At 48.9% G+C, this 23,510-nt stretch overlaps 1 protein-coding gene across 1 annotated transcript in view; it reads left to right on the top strand.

Moving 5' to 3' along the window:
- AHRR (aryl hydrocarbon receptor repressor) overlaps positions 1 to 23,510 on the top strand; it is a 122,765-nt gene that overhangs the window by 83,240 nt on the left and 16,015 nt on the right. Inside the window, exons 5-8 of the mRNA XM_077116775.1 lie at positions 18,608 to 18,697; positions 19,018 to 19,141; positions 19,927 to 20,060; positions 22,445 to 22,620. Of these exons, the coding sequence (XP_076972890.1) occupies positions 18,608 to 18,697; positions 19,018 to 19,141; positions 19,927 to 20,060; positions 22,445 to 22,620 (524 nt within the window). The remainder of the gene's footprint in view (positions 1 to 18,607; positions 18,698 to 19,017; positions 19,142 to 19,926; positions 20,061 to 22,444; positions 22,621 to 23,510) is intronic.

Below are 23,510 nucleotides of genomic sequence, written 5' to 3'. Positions count from 1 at the left end.
AAAATCTTAGAGTGACGGTTTTTATTCTCCAGTCTTTAAACTGCGATTCCCTTCCAGCCCGCAGGAAGCCCCCATTGCTCCCACCTGCCCTGCTTGGGCCCCAGGTTCCTTCATCTTCAGTTCTGGACATTTCCATAGTCGCATCAGTTTTTCTCCTCTCCGTTATTCCTTTTATCTTCTGGAAGTGCTGGGCACTGGCACTTCTGCTGTCCCCCCCACTCTAGGTTTTTGTTTCGTTTCCACAGGAGGGGGCTCGTCCTGGATCCTCCGCCCCATGCTCTGGCCTCTCACCAGCCCCCACCCCACCTCACCCCAGGGCCCCCACGCATCCGGCAGGGCCGGGGCGTAGCCGGAAGGCCTGGCCCAGGGAGACCTGGGCAGGGGCCGGAGCAGAAGGGAAAGTGCTATTTCTCTACCGGTTCTCCAGCGGCACCCCATCTCCTCTGCTCCCCAATCCAGGCAGCCCCAGACCTTGGGTCCCTGCAGCGCTTCTGCGATGGCCCCTGAACCCCTCACCATTTGGTCCCTGGGATGGCTCTGGGGGTGCCTGCCGGGTGACACGTGGCTGTGCCTAACTGGACTCGTTAATGCTAAATGGAGACCAAGGCGGCACAGGAAGAGAAGGCAGGCCCGTGGGTGACTCACAGGCTTGAGGTGGGGGCTGGGTCCAGCAGTGGCGCGACCAGGATGCTGGTGCTGGGAAGGGTTGTCCCCACACTGACCCGGGGGGCCTTAGGCCCCAGGCACTCACTGCCCAGCACCCCGGCTTGTGCAGCTTCTGGAAGAGCCCAAGGACCGCCAGCAAGGGCCGCGCTCTTCCCGGGGGAGCGTCCTGGCTCGGTCCCGGTCCTGTAGCTCAGCGGCTGTGCGCATGGCCGCGCCAGGAACCGCCTCTTGGCAGAGCGGCCTGTGTCCAGAAAGCAGGTCCGGCACAGGAAGATGCCTCCTTGCCTGCCCGAGGCTAGGGCTCAGGACTTCTGATACAAAGAGGGCACAGCACCTCACGTTCAGTAATAGTAAAACAATGACAGATACCGACTTGGCGCTCAGGAGTGCGTGCCCACCGCGGCCGGCTGCCTGCGGCCACCTCCCGACAAAGTGTGGGCGGCCCCTCGCCTGGCCTGGGTTCTCCAGGGCATGGGGGGAGCCCCGGCCGGTGCGGCCCCCCGTGGACACGGGCACTGACAGCCCCGGGCCTTGCAGGGATGCGTTCTGCCGGGGAGGCGTGGCAGGGCTCCATGGTCAGCTGGGCACACCCTCTGCACCCCTCCCCACAGGCCCAGAGGCCGGAGGCCAGGGAGGGTCCAGGGCAGTCCATGTTGGGACCAGAGGACGAGAGAGACCACGGAGAGCAGCCTGTGCGGGCGGATCAGCTGCCCAGGGACAGAGGGACAGCTGTCTCTCCATCTCCGGGGAAGGAGCCAGGACACAGAGGCCCCGCTCCCGACTCCAGGGGTGCCTGCGGGGGCTCAGGGGTGGCACCCTGAGTCCCCCAGCCCCCCAGTCCCACCTTAGCCCCGTCAGCCCCCCAGTGTCCCCTGGCCCCCCAGTGTCCCCCCGCAGCCCCCCAGTGACCCCCCCCAGCGCCCCAGTCCTTTGATAGTCAGCCAGCTGGGCTCAGGAATTCGCTGCAGCACCGCGGAGGTTTGGTGGAAGCGAGTCAAGGACGCGGTGCCTGCTTGAGGAATCCATAAACAGCTGGTGACTCAGCGCCGCCTCGCACGCTCGGGCCACGCAGGGGAAGCGGCTCCAGGGGCCGCGCGGTCCCTGCTCGCGTGACTGGTCCGGCTGTGGGCGGCCGTCACCGTGGCAACGGCCCCCGGGGCCTCCCGCTCCCTCTTCCCTTGATTCCGAGGAAGGGCGGCGAGGGGACTGCGCAGAATTGTTCCTTTCTCCCTCTTTTTTTCCTCTGCCGTGACCTTGACGAAAATAACCTTTGAAGTGCTTGCTGACTCCTTTCTCGGCCCTGCGACCGCAGGAAATGAGGCCTTTACAGGGTGTCGCCGCGGGAAGTCCCGCTGCCCGCGCCCCACGCTCCCCCGTTACCCCCCGCTCCCTGCGCCTCCAAGCCCCCCGCGCCCTCCCCGTGCCCCCCCCCGTTGCCCGCGCCTCCAAGCCCGCCGCGCCTCCGGTGGCTCCCGCGCTCCCTCGCGCCCCACGTGCCCCCCGCCCTGCCCGCGGCGCCCCCCGTCCTGCCCGCGGCAGGTGCAGCCCTTCCGGACGCGCAGCTCAGCGGACACGCGGTTTTCAGCCCTTAAAAAAGCACAGCCTTAAGCTCAGGGCCAAATCCTTTTTTCCACTTGGAAAAGTGATCTCATTTTCCATGTACCACGTTTTAAAAAAACACAAAACTCTTGTAGGATTAAAAAGAGAGAGGGAGAGAAAACAAACAAACGTTCGCGATGCATTTTAAAAGATTGTCCCACATGTTTAAAAGTATTTGGCATGATTATTCTGGACCAGAAAGTCAATCTGATATTGAATCCATATGACTTGCCAAATAGCATTTTATGGTCTCTCTCTCTCTTTTTTTAATTTCTGCTTTGTGAGTTAAAATTAAGGTTGTTTTGGGTTGTGACTAATCTCATAAAATCTTTTTTAAGAAGGCATTTCATATACTCAAGCCTTGAAAATTTCTTTGGTCTTTGAACTATTATTAGCAGGACAGCCTCAGCACGCAGCTCTGCAGGCGGGACCAGGCTTGGGGCACTGCCTCCCGTGCTCTGGGAGCACTGCCTCCCCCACCCCGGGCCCGCCCACCCTGTGCCTCCCACCCATAGTGGCCGTCGCTGCGCCCCCAGCCAAGCCCCTGGGCCGGCTCGCCTGCTGGGCCTCACGTGCCCTGTTTCCATCCAGGGAAGGGGACGGCACTGCCCCCTCTCCCCGCCTTGGCCTGGAAGCCCCCGTGCTTCCGCGAGCGATGGCGCAGTCCTCAAGAGGCACCCACCTCACCTGTGCCCAGAACCTGCTGAGCACCGCCTCTGGGGAAACGGGGAGAACACATGCTTCAGAATCCTGAATGCTCCCAATTTGGATCAAATCTAGGCAAACAAACGAAACAAAGCAAAAAAGCAAGTCTCAGGATTTCTGAGGTAGGAAACATTTTGAAGGCAGCTGACCTAGGGGCAGTGGAGACGGCCACGTGGAAAGCACTTTTCACAAAAGGTTGTCATCTCTGCGGGGTACAAAGGGCATGCTTAAATGTCCCCATGTGCCTCTAAAGAGCAGAGTGGGTCCTAGAGTCTTCTTCTTCTCTAGTCGCCTTTCTTCTAGAGAATTCTGTCAGAGGCCCCAGGCCCGTCCCACGTGCTAAAGCTGAAGGTGCTTGAGAAATCTCCTCCAATGAATTTTCTCTAAGCCAGAGGACGTCGAATAAGATCCTGTATTTTCAGGTGAGATACCTGTAAAGTGGCACAGGAAATGGTGCAAAATTACTAGACGCGTCTGCTCACCTGCAGGAGGTGGGAACATGCCACCCTCCAAGGTGGGTTCTGCCCACCTGGGAAAGACCCACGTGCTTTCCACCCTGTAACCAGTGTCTGCTTCACGTCCTAGTGACCGTTCCAGCCCCAAGGAAAAGGCTGCTTTCCTTTCTGTGGATCACAATAAAAGACAAATTTGGCCTTTTGTTAAATGATACAAACAAATAAACAAATCCCAAATGTCTCATAGGTTTTTATTTTTCCCCAACCATGACTACATCTCCGAAAACAGCCTCTTGGGGGGATGCAAGTAGTTTTGCAGACTCTTGAATGGCTCATTTAGAGGACATCCAGGCAGACCTGCCGTGTTTCCATCCACGCACACAAGAGTGTTAGGAGAGCGGGCGGGCCGCGGTGGCTCAGCGGGCAAAGTGCTTGCCTGCCATGCCGGAGGACCTCGGTTCGATTCCCGGCCCCAGCCCATGTAAAAAACAAACAAACAAACAAAATACAATAAAACAAGAAAATGTTTAAAGATGTTTCCCTTTCTTCCTTCCTTCCTTCCTTCTCTCTGTCTTTCCTTCCCTTCCTCCCTAAAAAAAAAAAAAAAAAAAAAAAAGAGTGTTAGGAGAGCGAGAGCAAACACTCTACCTGGAACTGCGTGAGAATGACACCTACAAATACTACAGTTGGTGTTAGTTCCTTAAGGTGCTCCAGGGATTCGTGTTGTACAGGCCCGTTTCCCACCCTAAGCATCGCGGGGGGGGGGGGGAGGCAGGGTGAGTGACCAGCAACGGGCCTTGTGATGGGACGTGGCCTTGTCCCGATGCCAAACCACTTACCAGAACAAACCATCTTGTTATCGGCAGCGGCATCTGGCAGCAGCTGCGGTGGCGTCAGCAGGCTTTGTCCAAGCTGGAGGCACTTTGTGAGTTTTTGGTTTCTTGCTCAGAAAACTCAGCACAAAGTTTAAATTCCATCACAAAGGTGCCACCATAGTGTTCACACCTGTGTGTCAGAAGAAAATTTTCCAAAACTTTGAAATAAAGAGAAAAATTGGATGATGCATATTTTCAAAGTTATATGGGGCAAGCCGGCCTGAGAACTCTTGAAGGAGAATTTACCTGGCTCAGAGCACTGTTCACTACTAGGACAGGTTAGTCACTATTTTTTTTTTTGCATGGGCAGGCACTGGGAACTGAACCTGGGTCTCTGGCACGGCAAGCGAGGACTCTGCTGCTGAGCCACCATGACCTGCCCAAAGTGTAGATTTTTATCCAATAAAAAAATAACAAAAATGATCAAAGGTGATAGTGGAGTTATACAGAGAAGGTAGGGTTTAAAAAATGGATATGATTGCTGAATCATTATATTGACATCTCTTTTAGTCTCCAGTGTCTTAGAGCAGCTGGAAATAAAAATCTAAGGTTGTGGAATTGTAACCCATGCCAAACTCTAAAATATGTTCTACAACTAATTGTGGTACTGTGCTTTGAAATTTATAGCTTTTTTGCATATATGTTATTTTTCACAAAAAAGAAAAAAACAGTCAGTTGTGATAAAAAAAAAAAAACAACAAACATTTATTCCTTCTGGCCTCCAGTGTTCTGGAGCAACTATAAGGAAAAATCTGAGAGGATCGTATGGTAGCCCAAGACAAACTCTGGAATCTGTCCTGTAACTACTTGTTGAAGAGTGCTTTGAAAATTATTGCTTTCTCCTTTCTTTGCTTTGTATGTATGTTATACTATACAATTTAAAAAGTTTAAAAAAGAAAATGAAAACCAATTTCTCTGGTGGGGAGGGCAGGCAAACATACCTGCCGGCTGCGTTCCCCACGCCGCTGCCATTTATTGGCTGAAAAATGTCTTTGCCGCAGCGCGAGGCTCTACATTTGGGGCCTCTGCTCGGGCGGCCGTTCTGGGCTCGCGTGGGGAGGTGCGGGGAGGGGGGCGCTGCAGCCCCGGTGAGACGTTCCCCCCCGCCCCCCACCCCAAGCCCCTGACACCCAACAGCAGGAGAAACGTGACGTCTGGAAACAAAAACGACCTTCTCCACTCAGCGGCAGAAGATGCAGGCCCCTGGCTGGAAGCTGGTGAACCGAGGCCCCGAGGCCTGCCCCGGGCCCTCACGCTGTCCCGCACCCCCGTGCTCCGCAGGCAGCCCCCATCCACGTGGCCGCGGAGGACGAGGCGGCGGCCGCGTGTCCCCAGCTCGAACCCCTGTGGAAGGTGCGGCAGCCGCGGCAGCCGCGGCCAGAGCTGCCGAGGAGCGGGGCGGCCTGAAGGACGCCGTAGAGGCATGGCAAGTGCTGCCGTCGTGCACGTCGCCCGGAACCTCAGGGAAGGATGGGGAGCTGGTCGGTGACTTCCGAGAGCGTGGGAAGCCTGGGCACTGGAGCCTGGTGAGGGCAGCGCAGGGGGAACTGCGGCCTGTTCTCCCGTGAGACACCGATGAACCAACCCAGAACCAGAGACCAGCAGCCAAGTCCGCGCAGGCCGGGACAGGCTGGGACAGGCCGGGACAGGCTGGGACAGGCCGGGACAGGACGGGCCAGCGGCAGCCCCGGTCCCCACCGAATTACCTCCTCGGTGCCCGACGCCAGAGGAGGAGCCAGCGTGTTGCAGGGACGGTCCAGCCCTCACTGGATACACAGACAAGCTCACAAAAAGCGAAAACAAAAGACTCTCTTGACGTAGCACAGCATATGAAAAGTCCGTCTTTGTCCAGTGGTTTGCGACGCTGCCCTTACCGGATGCGAAATTTCCATGTCTGCTTAGACCTGTTCCGAGGCCGGCACTGGCCGCTGCCGGGCTTCTCCGCTGGGACAGGGCCAGACTGCGGCCCTTAGAGAGGCTTGAAAGAATGTTTTCATTTCTGTAGGACAGTCCTCACTCCTGTTTTCCGTTTTCAGTGTGCTTGTAGCTATTAAAGTATATTTATTTTCCACATTAACTTCAGCTTCAACTTGCCAGCTCCATAAAAATTCTGTTGCATAATGGACCAATACTGCATTAAATTTATAAATTCACTTGGGAAGAATGGACACCTTCATGTGGTTGAGTCATCCTGTCCAAGAACAAGGGATGTCTTCCCATTGGTTCAAACATAGTTTTGTAAATGGAATTTTATCTACCATTATGTCATCTGGTCATTTTTCTACTATATAAAGGTTATTGACAGCAGTATGTTAATTTTATGTCCTGCCTCCTTACTGAATTCTTTTATTGTTGTAGGTATTTTATCATTGATTCTCTAGGGCTCTCAGATTTACTATAATATCATCTGCAAGTAGATAGTTTTACTTCTTTCCCAATTTTTATACCTCCAGTTGGATTCTCTTGTCTAATTGCAGCAGGGAATACCTCCAGCATGATGTTAAACGCGATGAAACAGGGCCAGCAAGTTTTTCTGTCAAGTTTTCCTGGAAATTTAAAATGTCTCATGGCCACAGCCCCTCCATGCTGCTGCTGGGGTCCAAGGCAGCCATGCAGCCCGCAGACAAGAGGGCACGGCTGCCGGGCACAGCTGCGGCTGGGCACTGCCCCAGGAGATGCTTTTCCCCACTGAACCTCTGGCACAGGGTCATTCACACGCCCACGTTTACTTACACGTCATCACCGTGTGAAAGGATCCAACAAATCCTGCTTTCTGGGGCACTGGGGAGTGAGTGTTGAATTTTGTTGAAGGCTTTTCCGATATCCATGGAGATATCCTAAAACATTTCTCCTTAGCTCCATAAATGGTTGGGGTATGCTAATGGACTTTGTAATATTGAACCAACCTTGCATTACTGGAATAAATTCCATTTGGTCATGGTTTACTATTTTCTCAGTGTAGAACTGAAGTCTGTTTGCTCATATATTATTTGGTATGTTTGCATCAACATTGAAAGATGATATTAGTCTGTAATTTTCTCTTTTTATTGTTCTTTATCAGAGTTAAGTATCAATGTTATACTACCTTCTTTAAAAATTTGAAATTTTCCTTCCTTTTCTAAGCTCTGAAACTATTTATGGAACATTGATGCTTTATGATTGATGAAGGTTTAGTGGAATTCCATTATAAAACTGTGTGGGCCTGTGACATCTCTGTGGGGCGATTCCCAGTAACTTTGTCTGTTTCATCTGCAGAAATCGATGTAGTTAAGCTTTCCATCTCTAATACAGTTGATTCTTGGTAAAATTTTTTTCCCAAGGAATATATCTTTTATCTGTGCTTCTAAATTCATTTGTAAAAGTCTTTCTTCCATTTTTCTTTAGTAACTTAGATAATGGTTTGTCTATTTTGTCAATTTTCCCCCAAATCCCCCCAAAATATTTATTTTTTGTCAATAGATAACAATTTATACCATTGTTAGATATAGTGTTATTATTCTAATTTCTCCCTTATTATTTCATATTTTTATATTTATTATTTCTTTTGCTTTATTTTGGTTTTCCCAGCTTTTTGATCTAAAATTTAATTGATTTACTTTCATTTTTATTAACATAGTTTAAGAAATAAAATTTTATCTGATCATTTTAAAAATGTATCTCATAGATCCTGATATATTTACATTACCATTATTTTTTGAAATTGTATTGATATAAATTCATATTTGCCCTTTCATCCAAAACTTGCTTAATAGGAAAAATTTTAATTTCCAGGCAGAAGGCTCTTTTTATTTTTAATATTTGAGATATAATTTCCATACAAGTAATTTACATGTTCATTTCAATGAGTTTTGACAATCATAGTTACCCAAAGAATATATATATATTATTTCAGAATGTTCATTTTATCCCTTTCTGATCAATTCCTCTCTACCCACCCCCAGGGAACCACTTTCTAATTTACATCACTATAGATTAATTTTGTCTGTTCTTGGACTTCTCATTTAAATATACTCAGAGAATATGCATTTTTTGTGTCTGGTTTCCCTTTGTGACATAATGCTTTTGAGACTCATTGATGTTTTTACATGATCAGTAGTTTGTTCGTTTCTACAGTGGAGCAGTATTCCACTGTAGGATTATGCTACAATTTGTTTTATCCATTCTGCACTGGTTAGATGTTTGGGTTATTTCCAGCTTTCCACTCTAAATGATATGGCTGCTAAGAAGTCATTGTTCGAGTCTCTTTGTGAGCTTGGGTAGTTATGCAAGGGACAGTGCCAGGTCGTAGGGCACATGTACCTTCACCAGGAACTGCAAAGCAGTTTTCCAAGTATTTGTGGCATTTTACACAGTTTTGCATGGGAGTTCCAGGGGCTTCACCTCCTCCTCATCGTTCAGTAGCATCAGGCTCTGTGATTGTAGCCACCCTACTGGGTGTGAAGGGCATCTTGATGTGGATGTAATTTGCATTTCCTACTGAAAAATGACATGGAGCCCACTTCCTGTTGTACATTGGGCATTCCTCTGTCTTATCTTGCAATCTGCTCAAGTCTTTTGCCCATTTAACAAGATTGGAGTCCATCTCTTTATAGTTGATTTGCAGAAGTTTCTTTGAATATTCTGGGTGCAAGCCATTTGTCAATGTGCCGTGGATATTTTTCTGTTAGGCTTTGGCTTGTCCCTTAATTTTAAAATTAGTTTTATGGTTGTCATTAGTGTCGTTGTTGTTTTCTCTATATTAGAGAAGTTGTCAGTTTACAGAATTCTCATGCATAAAATTCCAGATTCCCATATACCACCCTATTTTTAACACTGTGCATTGGTGTGGAATGTTTGTTACAATTGATGAAAGCACATTTTTATAATTGTATTATTAACAATAGTCCATGGTTTAGCTTAAGATTCACTGTTTGTGTAGTGCAGTTTCACAGATTTTTAAAAATTTTTATTCTGTTACCACATATAGAGTTAAATATTTCCCCTTTTAATCATATTCAGACATATATAAGTACTGTTTATTACCTTCACAATGTTGTGTTGCCATCATTACCATCCATTGCCAAAACATTTCTAACATTCCAAATAGAATCCCTGTACATTTTAAGCCTTGACTCCCCATTGCCTAATCCCTACCTCATCCCCTGGCAACCTCTATTCTAAATTCTGTTTGAGCTTGCTTAATCTAATTACTTCAAATCATTAAGATTGTACGATATTTGTCCTTTTGTATCTGGCTTACTTCACTCAACATTAACATCTTCAGGGTTCATCCATGCTGTCACATGTACCAGGATTTCATTCCTTTTACAGCTGAATAATATTCCATTGTAGGTATGTACCACATTTTCCTTATCCATTCACTGGCTGATAGACACTTGGGTTACTTCCGTCTTCTGGCAATCATGAATTGTGCCACTATGAACATTGGTGTGCAAGCATCTATTTGAGTTGCTGCTTTCAGTTCTTTTGGGTATAGAACTAGTACTGGGATTGCGGGGTCACACAGTAGTTCTATACTTAGCTTTCTGAGGAACCCCCGAACTCTTTCCACAGCAGCTGCACCAGCAATGGCTGAGTGTACTTATTACCCTACATCCTCTCCAACACTTATTTTCTGTTTTATTTTTTTAATAGCAGCCATTCTAATGTGTGAAATTCTAAAGGCATCCAATTGTGGTTTTGATTTGCATTTCCCTAATGACTAATAACAGTGAGCATCTTTCCGTGTGCTTTCTAGCCATTTGTATATCTTCCTTGGAGAGCTGTCTATTCAAATATTTTGCCCATTTTTTAATTGGTTGTTTGTCCTTTTGTTGTTAACTTGAAAGATTTCTTTACATATATTGGATATTAAACCGTTATCAGATATGTAGTTTCCAAATATTTTCTCCTAATGTGTAGGTTGTCTTTTTACTTTTATGATGAAGTCCTTTGAGGTGCAAAAGTTTTTAATTTTGATGAGGTCCCATTTATATCGTTCTTTTCTTATTGCTTTGGGTATAAAATATAAGAAACCATTGATTGACATGAGTTCCTGAAGATGCTTCCCAATGTTTTCTTTTAGGAGTTTGATAGTTCTGGCTGTTATATTTAGGTCATTAGTCCATTTTGAGATATGTTTTTATAAGGTGTGTGGTATGGGTCCCCCTTCTATTTTTTGCACATAGAGATACAGTTTTCCCAGCACTATTTGTTGAAGAGACTGTTCTTTCCCAATTGAGTGGGCTCAGCAGCCTTGTAAAAATTCAGTTGGACATAAATGTGAGGGCTGATTTCTGAGCTCTCAATTAGAATCCATTGGTCTATGTGTCTGTCCTTATGTAACCATGCAGTTTTGATTACTGTGACTTTTTAATATGTTTCAACATCAAAAATATATGTTCTCCAACTTCATTCTTCATTTTCAAGATGGCTTTAGCTATTTGGGGCCCCTTGCCTTTCCATATAAATGTGATGATTGTCTTTTACATTTTTGCAAAGAGGCTGTTGGAATTTTTGTTGGTATTGTATTGAATCTATAAATTGCTTTGGGTAGGATTGACATCTTTATGATATTTAGTCTTCCAGCCCATGAACATGGAATGTCCTTCCATTTACTTAGGTCTTCTTTGATTTCTTTTAGCAATGTTTAGTAATTTTCTGTGTACAAGTCCTTATATCTTTGGTTAAATTTATTCCTAAAACTTTTATTCTTGTAGTTGCTACTATGAGTGGAATTTTTCTTGATTTCTTCTTCTGATTGTTCATTGCTTGTGTATAGAAACAGTACTGATTTCTAGGTATTGATCTTGTACCCTGCCACTTTGCAGAAGTCATTTATTAGCTCCAGGAGCTTGGTTGTGTATTTTTCAGGATTTCCGTTGTATGGGATCATGTTATCTGCAAACAGGGAAAGTTTTACTTCCTCCTTTCCAATTTGGATGACTTTTATTTCTTTTTCTTGCCTAATGGCTTCAGCAAGAATTTCCAGTGCAATGTTGAATAGCAGTGGTGACAGGAGGCATCCTTGCTTTGTTCCTGATCTTAGAGGGAAAGCTTTCGGTCCTTCACTATTCAGTAGGATGCTGGCTGTGAGGTTATCATATAGGCCCTCTATCATGTGGAGGAAATTTCCTTCTATTTCTAATGTTCTATGTGTTTTTATCAAAAGGTGGTGCTGAATTTGGTCAGTTGCCTTTTCTGCGTCAATTGAAATGACCATGTGTTTTTCTCCTTCATTGTGTTCATGTGGTGTATTACATTGTTTTCTTATGTTGAACCACATTGGCACACCAGGGCAAACCCCACCTGACCATAGTGTATAGTTCTTTTAAGGCGCTGTTGGATTCAGTTTGCAGGTATTTTGTGGAGTATTTTTGCATCTGTATTCATAAGAGATATTGCTCTGTGGTTTTCTTTACTTGTGGTATCTTTATCTGCCTTTGGTATGAGGATGTTGGTGGCTTCATAGGATTCAGTAAGAAGTTTGCTCTCCTCTTCAGTTTTTGAAAGAGCTTGAGCAGAATTGGAATTGTCTTCCTGGAGTGTTTGGTAGAATTCTCCCGTGAATCCATCTGATCCTGGGAGTTCTTTGTTGCGAGGTTGTTGGTAACTGATTCAATCTTTTTACTAGTAATTAGTTTGTTGGGATCTTCTATTTCTTCTTGAGCTAATGTGGATAGTTTATTTCTAAAAATTTGTCCATTTCATCTAGGTTATCCAATTTTTCGGTGTACAGTTCACAGCATCCTCTGATAGTCCTTTTATTTCAGTGGGGTCAGTGTAATGTTCCTGTTTTCATTTATGATTTTGCAACACCTCTTCATTTTTAATGGTATTTTTCATAAAGTCCAATTTGTCAAGTTGCTTCCTTTAAAATTTTGTTCTTATTTAACAAGATTACTTTGGTTAATCTCATTCCTTTGCATTTCCATATACATTTAAAAATCAGCTTGTCAATATCTACCAAAAACCCTACTGGGATTAGGACTCGGATTGCATTTTATCTACAGAACAGTTTAGGGAACTTGAACATTTAATTAAGTTCAGTCCATGATCATTATATCATTTAGCAGTGTTTCATAGTTTTAATATACAGGCCATGAATGTATTTCCTTAGTTATTTTCCTAGGCATTTTATATTTTTGGATGTGGGCTGAAGTTTTATTTGTGGGAGGATTTTGATTACACATTCAATTCATTTAATAGATATTGAGCTATTTTGATCTTCTAGTTCTTCTTATACCAGTTTTAATTTGTTTTCAAGAAATTTGTCCACCTCACTTAAAGTGTTTAATTTATTGAACATTCTTCTTAATATTTCCTTATTTTAATGTCTGTAGGATCTGTAATGATGTGTCCTTTCTAATTCCCAGTGTCAGTGATTTGTATTTTTCTTGATCTGTCTTGGTGAGGTTTATCAATTTTATTAATATTTTCAAAGAACCAAATTTTTATTTTGTAAATATCCTCTACTATTTGAGAATTTAAACAATTTCATTGACTTTTCGCTCATTCTTATTTTTTCCTTCTGCTTTGAGTTTAATTGACTCTTCTTTCTGTTGTTTTTTGAGGAGAGATAATATACTTTTTCCTTTTATAACATAATCAATTTATGCCCGGTGCGATTTGAAGTTGATTTTTCTGCTTATGCATAGTTGGAAGTTTATAACATTTCCTGTGTTCTTGTTTTCCTGACGGCATGGGTTTCTGTCATCTTTCTTGTTGTTGTTGTTCTCCATTGCTTTTTAGAACATGTGGAGACTTAGACTTAAGTGGCCTCCGTTCTCCTCAACTGCCTACAAGTCTCTCATATCAATATCATAAAAGCGCTTAGAAATTTTAAAACTTTTAAAACCCCAAGAAAAGAATTAGCAAATGACATGCACAAACAGTTGAGAAAATAAATTAACGTTTGAATATATGAAATGTTTTCAATATTGTGCTGGTTTGAAATTGTGTATGTACCCTAGAAAAGCCATGTTTTAATCCTAATCCCATTTTGTAAAGGCAGCCGTTTCTTCTAATCCCTATTCAGCATTGCATGTTTGAAACTGTAATCAGATCATCTCCCTGGAGATATGGTTTAATCAAGAGAGGTTGTTAAGCTGGATTAGATGACGACATGTCTCCACCCATTTGAGTGGGTCTTGATTAGTTTCTGGAGTCCTTTAAAAGAGGAAACATTTTGGAGAATGAGAGTGATTCAGAGAGAGCAGAGCAGAATGACATAGCCACAAGAAGCAGAGTCCACCAGCCAGCAACCTTTGGAGAGGAAGAAGGAAAATGCCTCCTGGGGAGCTTCATGAAACAGGAAGCCAGGAGAAGAAGCTAGCAGATGACACCATGCTCGCCATGTGCCCTTCCAGATGAGAGAGGAACCCTGACCATGTTTGCCATGTGCCCTTCCACTGGAGAGAGAAACCCAGAACTTTATTGGCCTTCTTGAACCAAGATATCTTTCCCTGGATGCCTTAGATTGGACAATTCTATAGATTTGCTGTGATTGGGACATTTTCTCAGCCTTAGAACTGTTAACTAGCAACTTATTAAATTCCCCTTTTTAAAAGCTGTTCTCTTTCTGGTATATTGCATTCTGGCAGCTAGCAAACTAGAACAAATATCATTATAAATTAAAATTGACAATTAAAATAATGATGAAATAATTGCTCATTTATCAACAAGATTTCAAAAGGGGAAGAAAAGTAAGAAGTACTCAAGAACTCAGGTCATGCATTCAGGGAAATGAATGTTATGCTGTATGCCAATAACAACAAACTGGACAGAAACTTAGTGTACAAGTGAGGTGAGCCTTGATGTTCTGCACTTGATCATCGGTGATCCTCAGTCATCAGGGGTGATCCCCCATCAGGGGGCACAGGGGCTGCTGTGTGATACTGTCTAACTGGGATGGGTTTCCCTGCTATGGAAAGCCTGTCCGGTGAGCAGCGTTTGTCCCATCCGTGTGGCTTGTGCACAGAGTATGGAGAACACTGGGCTGCAGGTGTTAATCTCATTATTCCCGAACGGTAAGGTAGGGTGATTTTTCTTTTCTTTTTAATTACTAGTGTTATCTAATTTTCCCATAATGAAACATGCATTACTTTATAATAATAAGTTCCAGCATAAACAGAAGCACACAGTACAGTGGGCTCAGTATGTTTCATCTAATCTTGTTTACCTCTGTACCTGTGTACCTTATTTTGAAGAAAATCCCAGACATTCTGTCACTTAATCTGTAAACATTTCGGTTTGTATCTGTACTGATAAAAACAATGAAAATAATACATTTTATAAATATCTAAAATAGCCATAAACATATATAGGAAAAGCGAGTCGAAAGGAACCTAAGTTTTTTGGGGGAAAACAGGTCATTTTTTTTTTCTTTAGGCTTTTCTATACTCTTTGCAATCTGCATGTGTTACTTTATAAGCAGATGCATGCTTATGAAACATTAGAAAACTGATTCATCAACTGAAATCCTTAGCCTGTGAACAGGTGTTCTGGTTTCACGGCTTAGTTTGTGGCTGGGTGGACTGGCTTTAGAGTCGTCCCCGCCCCTCCCTGCAGGGACCCGTGGAGGGGCAAGGGGCAGTGGCTGTCTGGAGCGGGGCTTCCACCCCCAACCCCGGCTGCTTTCCATATCCCCACCCTGAAGCTGCTTACCCTCTGCTTTTGGGGGAAGTGGGGATGGGGAGAGGGGCGGGAAATGCTGGCAACTGCGAGGGGGGCTCCCTTCCCTCCCCGACCCCCAAGTCCCCTCACCTGCCAGCTCGCTCAGTCACAGTCATGGTAGGAAGGCGCCAGGCTGGGTGGGCGCTGACCCAGGGAGTCTTCTGGGGTGTGGGAGGGTGCTCTGGGAGGAGGGGGTGCGCAGCCCATGGCTGTGCTCACCTGAGTCACAGGTGGGGGGTCAGGTGCAGAGGGGTGGGGGCTCCTTGTGTGTGTGGGGGGGTAAGGCTGATACAGGGGGAACCCACCGGCGAGCTCCAGGACCCCAGCCTCCATTCCTGCCATGTCCTCTGCTCACGACCCCATCCCAGTCCCTTCCGCCCAGGCCGTCTCCAGGGAAGAGGCAGGAGAGCCGGGAAGGGGCTGGTGGCAGCGTCCACATGCGAGGCCAAGCCCCAGGGTCGGCGGCCCATGGGGTGTGCGTGTGCGCAGAAGGGCCACTGGGGAACAGGCTGCCTGGGGCAGTGGCCAGCCCACCCCGGCCTCTGCGGGGCTCTCTGCGGGCTTGGGGGCAGCCGTAGTGTCTGCAGGGCCTGGACGTGCCATAAGTGACCCGAGTGGCTCCTGCCTGCCCCCATTTCCTACTTCTGGGGCCCCGGTACCTCGCTGTCACCCTGTGCCTGGCACGTGGGCAGTGCGGGGTAGGGGTGGGAGGGTTGGTGCTGATGGGGGGCTCAGCCGCACCGCATCCCAGAAGGGAGAGCCAGGCCCACTGGGTGCGGGAGCTGACACACACACACACACACACACACACACACACACGTGGGCTTCCAGGTGCCCGGCCCCTCTGCTCAGCCTCACGCCCCTGCTGCAGGGTGGGCGGGAGGACTTGCTTTTCAAATGAAGCCGGACTTTAGGCACGCCTGACTTAGCCTCATGCCCTCTTTTCTACGCATGTGCACACACACACACACGCACACACAATATGCAGGAAAACCGCACAGGGCTGCGAGGGTAGTTCAGGGGTGGAATGCTCACCTGCCGTGCTGAGACCTGGCTTCCATTCCCTGCCCGTACACTCCCCACCCAAAAAAAGTCACCAGTGGTGCTGCAATCAGGGGATACTCACAGCATGAAAAAAAAATTTACACAGAATCTTGGGTGTGAAATTTTATTGGTTTGTCCAGGTTAGTGTGATGCCCTGATATACCCCAGAGTAATTTTGGCAGTGAATAAGTATTTGCAAAGTCGCTTTGGGAGCTGGGGAGAAAGGAAATATTCAACTTCCCCATTTGGAGAATTCCTGATATTCTTGCAAGCAGTGGGAACAACCAAATCAATAAGCAGAGCCCGATCTTGGGAGTCACCCCTATGAAGCTTATTCCTGCAAAGGAGAAGCTAAACCAACTGATAATTGGGTCTAAGAGTCACCCCCAGAGAACCTCTTTTGTTGCTCAGATGTGGCCTCTCTCTCTCTAAGCCAACTCGGCAGGTGAACTCACTGCCCTCCCCCCTATGTGGGACATGACTCCCAGGGGTGTAAATCTCCCTAGCAATGTGGGACAAAAATTCTGGGATGAGCCAGGACCTGGCATCATGGGATTGAGAAAGCCTTCTTGACCAAAAGGGAAAAGAGAAAAATGAGACAAAATAAAATGTCAGTGACTGAGAGATTTCAGAATTGAGACATTATCCTGGAGGTTATTCTCATGCATTATATAGATATCTCTTTTTAGTTTATGGTGCATGGGAGTGGCTGGAGGGAAGTACTTGAAACTGTTGAGCTGTGTTCCAGTAGCCTTGTTTCTTGAAGATGATAGTTTAATGATAGAGCTTTTACAATGTGACTGTGTGATTGTGAAAACCTTGTGTCTGATGCTCCTTTTATCCAGGGTGTGGACAGATGAGTAAAAAAAATATGGATAAAAATGAATAAATAATGAGGGGATAAGGGATAAAATAAATTGGACAGATGGAAATACTAGTGGTCAATCAGACGGAGGGGTAAGGGGTATGGGATGTATGAGTTTTTTCTTTTTTCTTTTTATTTATTTTTCTGGAGTGATGCAAATGTTCAAAAAATGATCATGGTGATGAATATACAACTATGTGATGATATTGTGAGCCATTGGTTGTACACCATGTACGGAATGTATGTGTGTGAAGATTTCTCAGTAAAAATATTTTTAAAAAAGAGTGAGAAAGGGTGGGCCACAGTGGCTCAGCAGGCAAGAATGCTTGCCTGCCATGCCAGAGGACCCGGGTTCGATTCCCAGTGCCTGCCCATGTATTAAAAAAAAAAGGAGTGAGAAGGACAGATGGACACACAGAGGTGACCTTCCCCTCCTCTCATTTTCTTGAACAACAAAGCAATACTTCTTGAGATAAACCAGATCTTTGAAAATTGGGACTTACAACCCAGGTGTTTCAGTCTCTCAGCTGCTAAAACAGATACCCTCTAATGAGTGGGCTTAACACAGGGATTTGTTGGCTCAGGGTTTGAGGGGCTGGAAGGCTGGTTTCCACCCTGGTCTGTGACTTCTGTCTGTCTGGATCTTTGCAGCTCCCAGGCTGTGCATACAGAAGTGTCTTCTCTCTGCTCTTCTGTGCTCTGTGGGCTGGCGGCTGCTGTCTGCTCCCTGTGGCTTCTTTCTCTGTGGCCTCCCCTGTAAGTCCTTCAAGAATGGGATTGAAGCCCATCCTGAGTCAATCGGGCCATACCCTAGTTGTAGTAACTTCATTAAAAGGTCCTGTTGACAATGCGCTCACACTCACAGGACTGGACTGAGAGCGTGCTTTTCTGGGCAACTTAATTCCATGCCACTGTTCCCAATAAGTGAAAATTTACACACGTAAGCATAATTTCCTTCTGTAAATTTAAAATAAAATTACCAAGTAATTACCAAGTTAGCAAGTAGAGTTTTTAAAAATCCACTGCCTTTTGCCCACGTTGCCAGAGCCTGAAGTCCTCAGAGGCCGGGTGAGCCGTGGCTTCGGGGAGCAGAGAGGCCTGAGAACTGCCGTCCAGAGGTGAGAGAGAAGGCGAGGCAGGCAGACTCACTTCTTGGTGATTTAATAAACTTGACTTCAAAATAAGGAAAGAAAAGTATAGGCCAGTTTTATCTTAAACATGGATACATAACTCCTTAGTGAAATTAATCAATTCCAAGAGCATATAAAGAAAATAATCACAGATCAGTTTATTCCATAAATGTAAGAGTGATTCAATGTACCAATGTAATTCACCACTTTACAGACTAACGGAAAAAGCATATGCTGCTTTCAGGAAATACAGGAGGCACTCGACAGAGCTCATACATTTTCCTGATAAAAGTTCTTAGAAAAATCAATAAGATCCCCAAATATTATAGAATATTATAGAAAAGCAAGTGTATGAATGGGGAAATCCATGCAGAATAAGATAAAATTTCCTTTTGTCCTTTTGTTCCTCACGTGTTGATGGTGTGCCGTTTTCTCATCACGATGGTGTTTGTATCTTACAAACTGGAGACTCCTCAGAGAATGCCGAGGCCAGCAGTGGGCCTTTGCTCTTCGGCCTGTGAAATGGTGACACATGCAGTCCATCTGGGCTCCTGGGGACAGAATATGCAGCGAAGAGGGAGAAAGGGCTGAAAACTCTCGTGTGCTTTTTTCTAGTCTCTGAACGGCTTTGCCCTGGTGGTGAGCGCGGAGGGGATGATATTCTATGCGTCCGCCACCATCGTGGACTACCTGGGCTTCCACCAGGTAAGTGAGAAAAAGCGTGTCTCCCTCTGCCAAATGTTGGGATCCGAAACCTCTGTCCCCAGACTAAAGGACCTTTCTTTCCTCATCCCGGACCTCGGTGGGTGTAGGGGTCGCAGGGCCTGGCTGGGTGGGCTCTCCCTGGCAGTGTCCGGGTGGGTGTCTCCCACAGCTGAGGGGCGGCCTTGGGCAGGAAGCACTGGAGCCTGCGTGGGGTGCCTGTGCCAGGCAGCCGGCCGTGGCAGCGCCTGCAGCTCCAGTCGCTCTCGCCGAGGGGTGGATCCTCCGAGGGCGGGGCTAAGGCGGCCTACCCCACCCTGCAGACCGACGTGATGCACCAGAACATTTACGACTACATTCACGTGGACGACCGCCAGGACTTCTGTAGACAGCTGCACTGGGCCATGGATCCCCCCGGCCTGCCGGCTGGACAGCGCCCTGAGACAGGTGGGCAGGGGCACAGCACAACCCCAGGACCTCCAGCCCAACTCGCCAAAGCCCACCCCGCTCCTGTCTGTTTCCTTCCAGTTTGACCTCGATGCTCAGCTCACCTGCCCCCGCCCTCCGCCCTCTGCCCTTGTGCTCAGCTCACCTGCCCACGCCCTCTGCCCCCCTGCGCTGCGTCCCGCGTCCCCCGGCTTGGGGCCCCTCACCTTGCCACGGCGCTGAAAAACTAGCCTGTTGTTTTGGAAACTCCCGCCTTTCAGGAAATTTCTTTGCCCCGCACGAACCCCCCTATCCAGGTTCACCCCAACGAAGCCATGGCCCTGCCCAGTAAAGAGGTGCTGCGAGCTGGCGGGGGTGGCGGCAGCGGGTGGTCAGCTCTGGCGAGGGGCCTCCCTAGGGCACCCTCGGACCCGCTTAGGGCCCCGAGGCCAGAGGGCTGTGGCCGCGCCCACAGGGTGGCCAGCGTGTGCCCTCAGGCTTGAAGGGTGCCTCTAAGGCCCCGCAGCCTCACATAGCCGCCTGTGTCCCCGCAGATCGCGCAGTTGAGGGACGAGGTTGCCTAGGCGCAGCGGGCAGTGGGCGCGGTGGCCCAGTAGCTTTAGCACACCTGCCCTCGCTGCCCTGTCGACGGTCAGGGGAGCAAACAGGCTTTCCCGCAGCCTGGCCGCGGGGCCCCGAGGCTGGGCGGCGGGGCGCGTGCGTTCCGCGGCGCGGTGGGCTGACCCGAGTGCGTGTGCTTCCTCTCCCCGGCTCTCCGGCCGCCCTCTGCGCGGTCCCGGCCGCAGAAGACGCCGTCCTCGCGCGGCTGCTCCGGGCCCAGGAGGGCGGCCCCGGCCCCCCAGCCGAGTACTCAGCCCTCCTGCGGCGCTGCTTCGTCTGCCGCGTCCGCTGCCTGCTGGACAGCACCTCGGGCTTCCTGGTGAGTGACGCGGACGGGGGGCGCGGGGGCCGCGGGTAGGGGCTGGGAGGTGCGCGGGGCGGGGGGGGGGAGCGGGGCGGAGGGGCGGGGGCGTGGCTGCAGCCCGCCTTGGCCTCGCGGGGCGGCCCGGGCAGGGTCTTGGCCGTGGGGCGAGTGAAAGAATGGCTGAACGTGGGCGACCGTGGCGGGACCCATAGGATGAGGCGCAGAAACCGGTTCCTGCATTTAATGCCCGCACGAGTTTTACACAGTGAGTCCTTATTCAGTCTCAGCTGCGCCTTCATTTAAAATTCATGTGTTTAATTTTCTTTCCCGAATGTCCCCCGCTGCCCTACGTGGATGGGCCGTCCCTGGTGGGATGGAGAGGCAGAGAAAACGCCCGCTGCGGCTGATCCGCACCCGGGCCCACAATCCCCCCGAAAGGCGTTTTGCTTTTAGTTTCTTCTCCTGCAAAAGCACTTGCAGCTTCCAGTTCTGAAATTTGCCATTTCCTCTTGGAGCTCCTCTCTCCCACACCCAGAGCTCAGGGCCGCCCCCAGGCTTCCCACTGACCGGTGCACCCCGACCCTTCTGCGCCCCTTTGCCCTTCCCCACCTCCCTAGACCTCTCCTGCCCCACCCCTGCCCCGAAGGTCACCCCACACCTGTGTTCTGAACCCCCCTGGTGAATGGGGTGAGCCCCACTCTCTGTTGGGTGAAGCTGGACCCTCTCCTCGCTGGCCCCTCTGGGGAGTGAGCACAGCTGGCGATGTGCTGCTCAGCCCAGTGCCCGGAGCCCCGAGCCCCGACCCCGGTCTTGGTTGCTCCTCCAGGACACGCCCCCACCCGTGCCTGTGCCTAACAGGACGGCCTAGCCTCAGTCAGCAGCTGGGCCAGGTGGTCCACGGGGGTGGGGGGGGAGGGGCCTGGGAGGTGGGCGCCCTGCACTCCTGCAGCTTCTCCCCACTCTTCCAGGGTGCTGGGCTAGTGAAGCAGCCACTCCTCTGCACAGCGATCCCGGTCTTCTGCTTCCACAAATACTCAAAATTCCTCACATTTTGTTTAGGAAATTGGCTCACAAAAACGTCTTTTTATTCTGATAATATTTTGTTCTAAATGTTGTGTAAATTGAGGAAGCTATTATTGACTGCTGATAAAGAATGTTGTTGCTCATTTTTTTAATTGGATAATCAATTCCTGTTTCATTGAAAACTCTATTTCCAGATGACACAAATTGAGGAACTATAGGTAAAAAGGTAACCATAAAAGGAAGCAGTGAATGCAGGAAATGAGCAAGACAGATTAGTTTGAAGCAAAAATTTGCAATAAGATATACAAAATAAGTGCCTTATTACATCTGGAAGCCTGTCCTTCCACAGCATGCGTGGGGCTCAGCCCTGCACTGGCCCTCCCCAAGAGCAGGCGAGCTGTGTAGCTCCCCGCCATGACTGACCTCCAGGCTCTTCCCAGCACACAGCGTGGCTGGGGAGAGTCCCCTTTTTCTGCAGTCCAGAGACACCCCCACACCGTGCTGGGGCTGGCTCCTGCTGCCTATAGGAATCGATTGTTAAATTTGCAAGAATTTGGGGGTCCTGTTAATGTCAGGTAGTTTGGAACTTGAAATCAGCTATGGTAGCAGTATTAACGCCACAGAAGTTGGCAAACACTACAAATGAGGGCATTTTTCCCTGGAGAGCCAAATGCTAAGCTTTTGCCAGCATCATGCAACCGGGACAGTAGGAGCTCTGTGAGAGGGTGTTCCATGAATAAACTGACAGACAAATGGATGGCTGAGTGGAAGGCTGGACGACTGAAAGGATGGATGGGTGGGTGGGTGGGTGGTAGGAAGGATGGATGAATAGATGGAAAGAAGGTACGATAGGGAGAGGGTGGGGCCGTGTTGTGGGGTTAGTCTCCCCTCAGGTGTAGGAATACCCCACAATATATCTGTTGACCAAATCAGTTACAGCCCAGCTTGCTCCGTATAGAAAGACCTTCTATTTTCTTTTGTGACAAGCTCCTAAGTTATTTTCTCTCTTTTAAACTCAGAGTTACACTTTCAATAAATCAAACCACGGGTCCCTAAGTTTTATCATTGAGCATGAAGAGATGGCAATTTGGAAACTGAACGGGCCCTCAGAGCTGATCTGCTTCAACCAACCCCTGCCTGGGCGTGGGTGACCCCTCCTTGGTTGTGGGCAGGCACATGCACGGGCACACACTCACATGTGGCCGCCTTAGAGCTCACATGTCAGTAGAACATAGAGGCTGCAGAGAGCCGGGCACAGCCTTCCCACACCGGGGGTCCCGCGTGGCCAGGTGGGAGCTGCTTCCTGCCAGTGTCTGCTGGGCCTGCGCCTCTGGCTGATGGGCCACACGCCTTCGTTTCTGTCTTTAAAACACCAGACGATGCAGTTTCAAGGAAAACTGAAGTTCCTCTTCGGCCAGAGGAAGAGGGCGCCGTCGGGGGCGGCCCTGCCGGCCCGGCTCTCCCTGTTCTGCGTGGCGGCGCCGGTCCCGCCCCCCGCCGAGGCCAAGCCCAGGGGCCCCCCACTGCGGGCCCAGCCCAGGGCGGACACGCGGTGAGTGGGCGCCATACGCACCCGTGGGGGACTGGTCACCAGGGGCTCCACAGCCTGGCATTTTCCGTACATCTTCCCTGCACCGGCAACAAGCAGTAAGGCAGGGAGCTTGGTGTTTTAAAGCTGGTAAATTATGAGCAACAACTATTATTTTACTTTGAAAAGAAATGTTTCAAGCAAAATTTGCAAAGTCCGGCAGCAACACTGCCAGAGTAGTTTCATTCCTGTTTTCGTTTCCGGGGCGGCTTAAGCAAATGCCGAGAATTAGTTTAAACAACCGGAATTTCTCTGCTCGCTCTTTGAGGCCAGGAAACGCCTGAAGGCGGCGCCGGCGCCCGGGGTAGGCCAGGGTCTCCCTCCTCTCTGTCTGCCGCGGCCCAGTGGCTTCTGCGCCCCGAACTGTGTTCTCTTAAAAAGGGCTCGGGGTACTGACTGGGCAGGGCCCCAGCTCCCTTGACGGAGAGCCCGATGGATCCCCACCCCCCAGAGTGGATTAGATTTAAGAACACATTTTCCTGGGGGTGCACGCAGTGCCGGCCTCAGAGTACGTGCTGGGCCCGCGTCGGGGGCACGACCCAGCACCCCGGGCCCCCCTGCTCCCCCCTGCTCCCCACGGCCCCTCCCCCGGGAGAGCAGAGCCCCAGGCAGATGGCCTGCGGTGGAGGTGGGGGCATCACTGCCTGGCTGCAACCCACGCCTGTCCCACCCGAGCCTGTCCCAGAGTTTCCTCCCCTTCTAGCAGGATGAGACACCCACACGGCTCTCACCTACACTTCCCCAAAGTGGGTTAAGTGGGCGCAGAAAGATGTAATGCCTGCCACTGATGTTCACCTTTCCAGGGACGCGCAGACACCTACCTGCACCTGCTACAGGTACCTTCTCCTGTCACA

This window comes from Tamandua tetradactyla, chromosome 9 (assembly GCF_023851605.1).
Source record: "Tamandua tetradactyla isolate mTamTet1 chromosome 9, mTamTet1.pri, whole genome shotgun sequence".
In the NCBI taxonomy this organism is placed as follows: Eukaryota; Metazoa; Chordata; class Mammalia; order Pilosa; family Myrmecophagidae; genus Tamandua; species Tamandua tetradactyla.
This window is presented reverse-complemented; position numbering and strand designations above follow the sequence as displayed.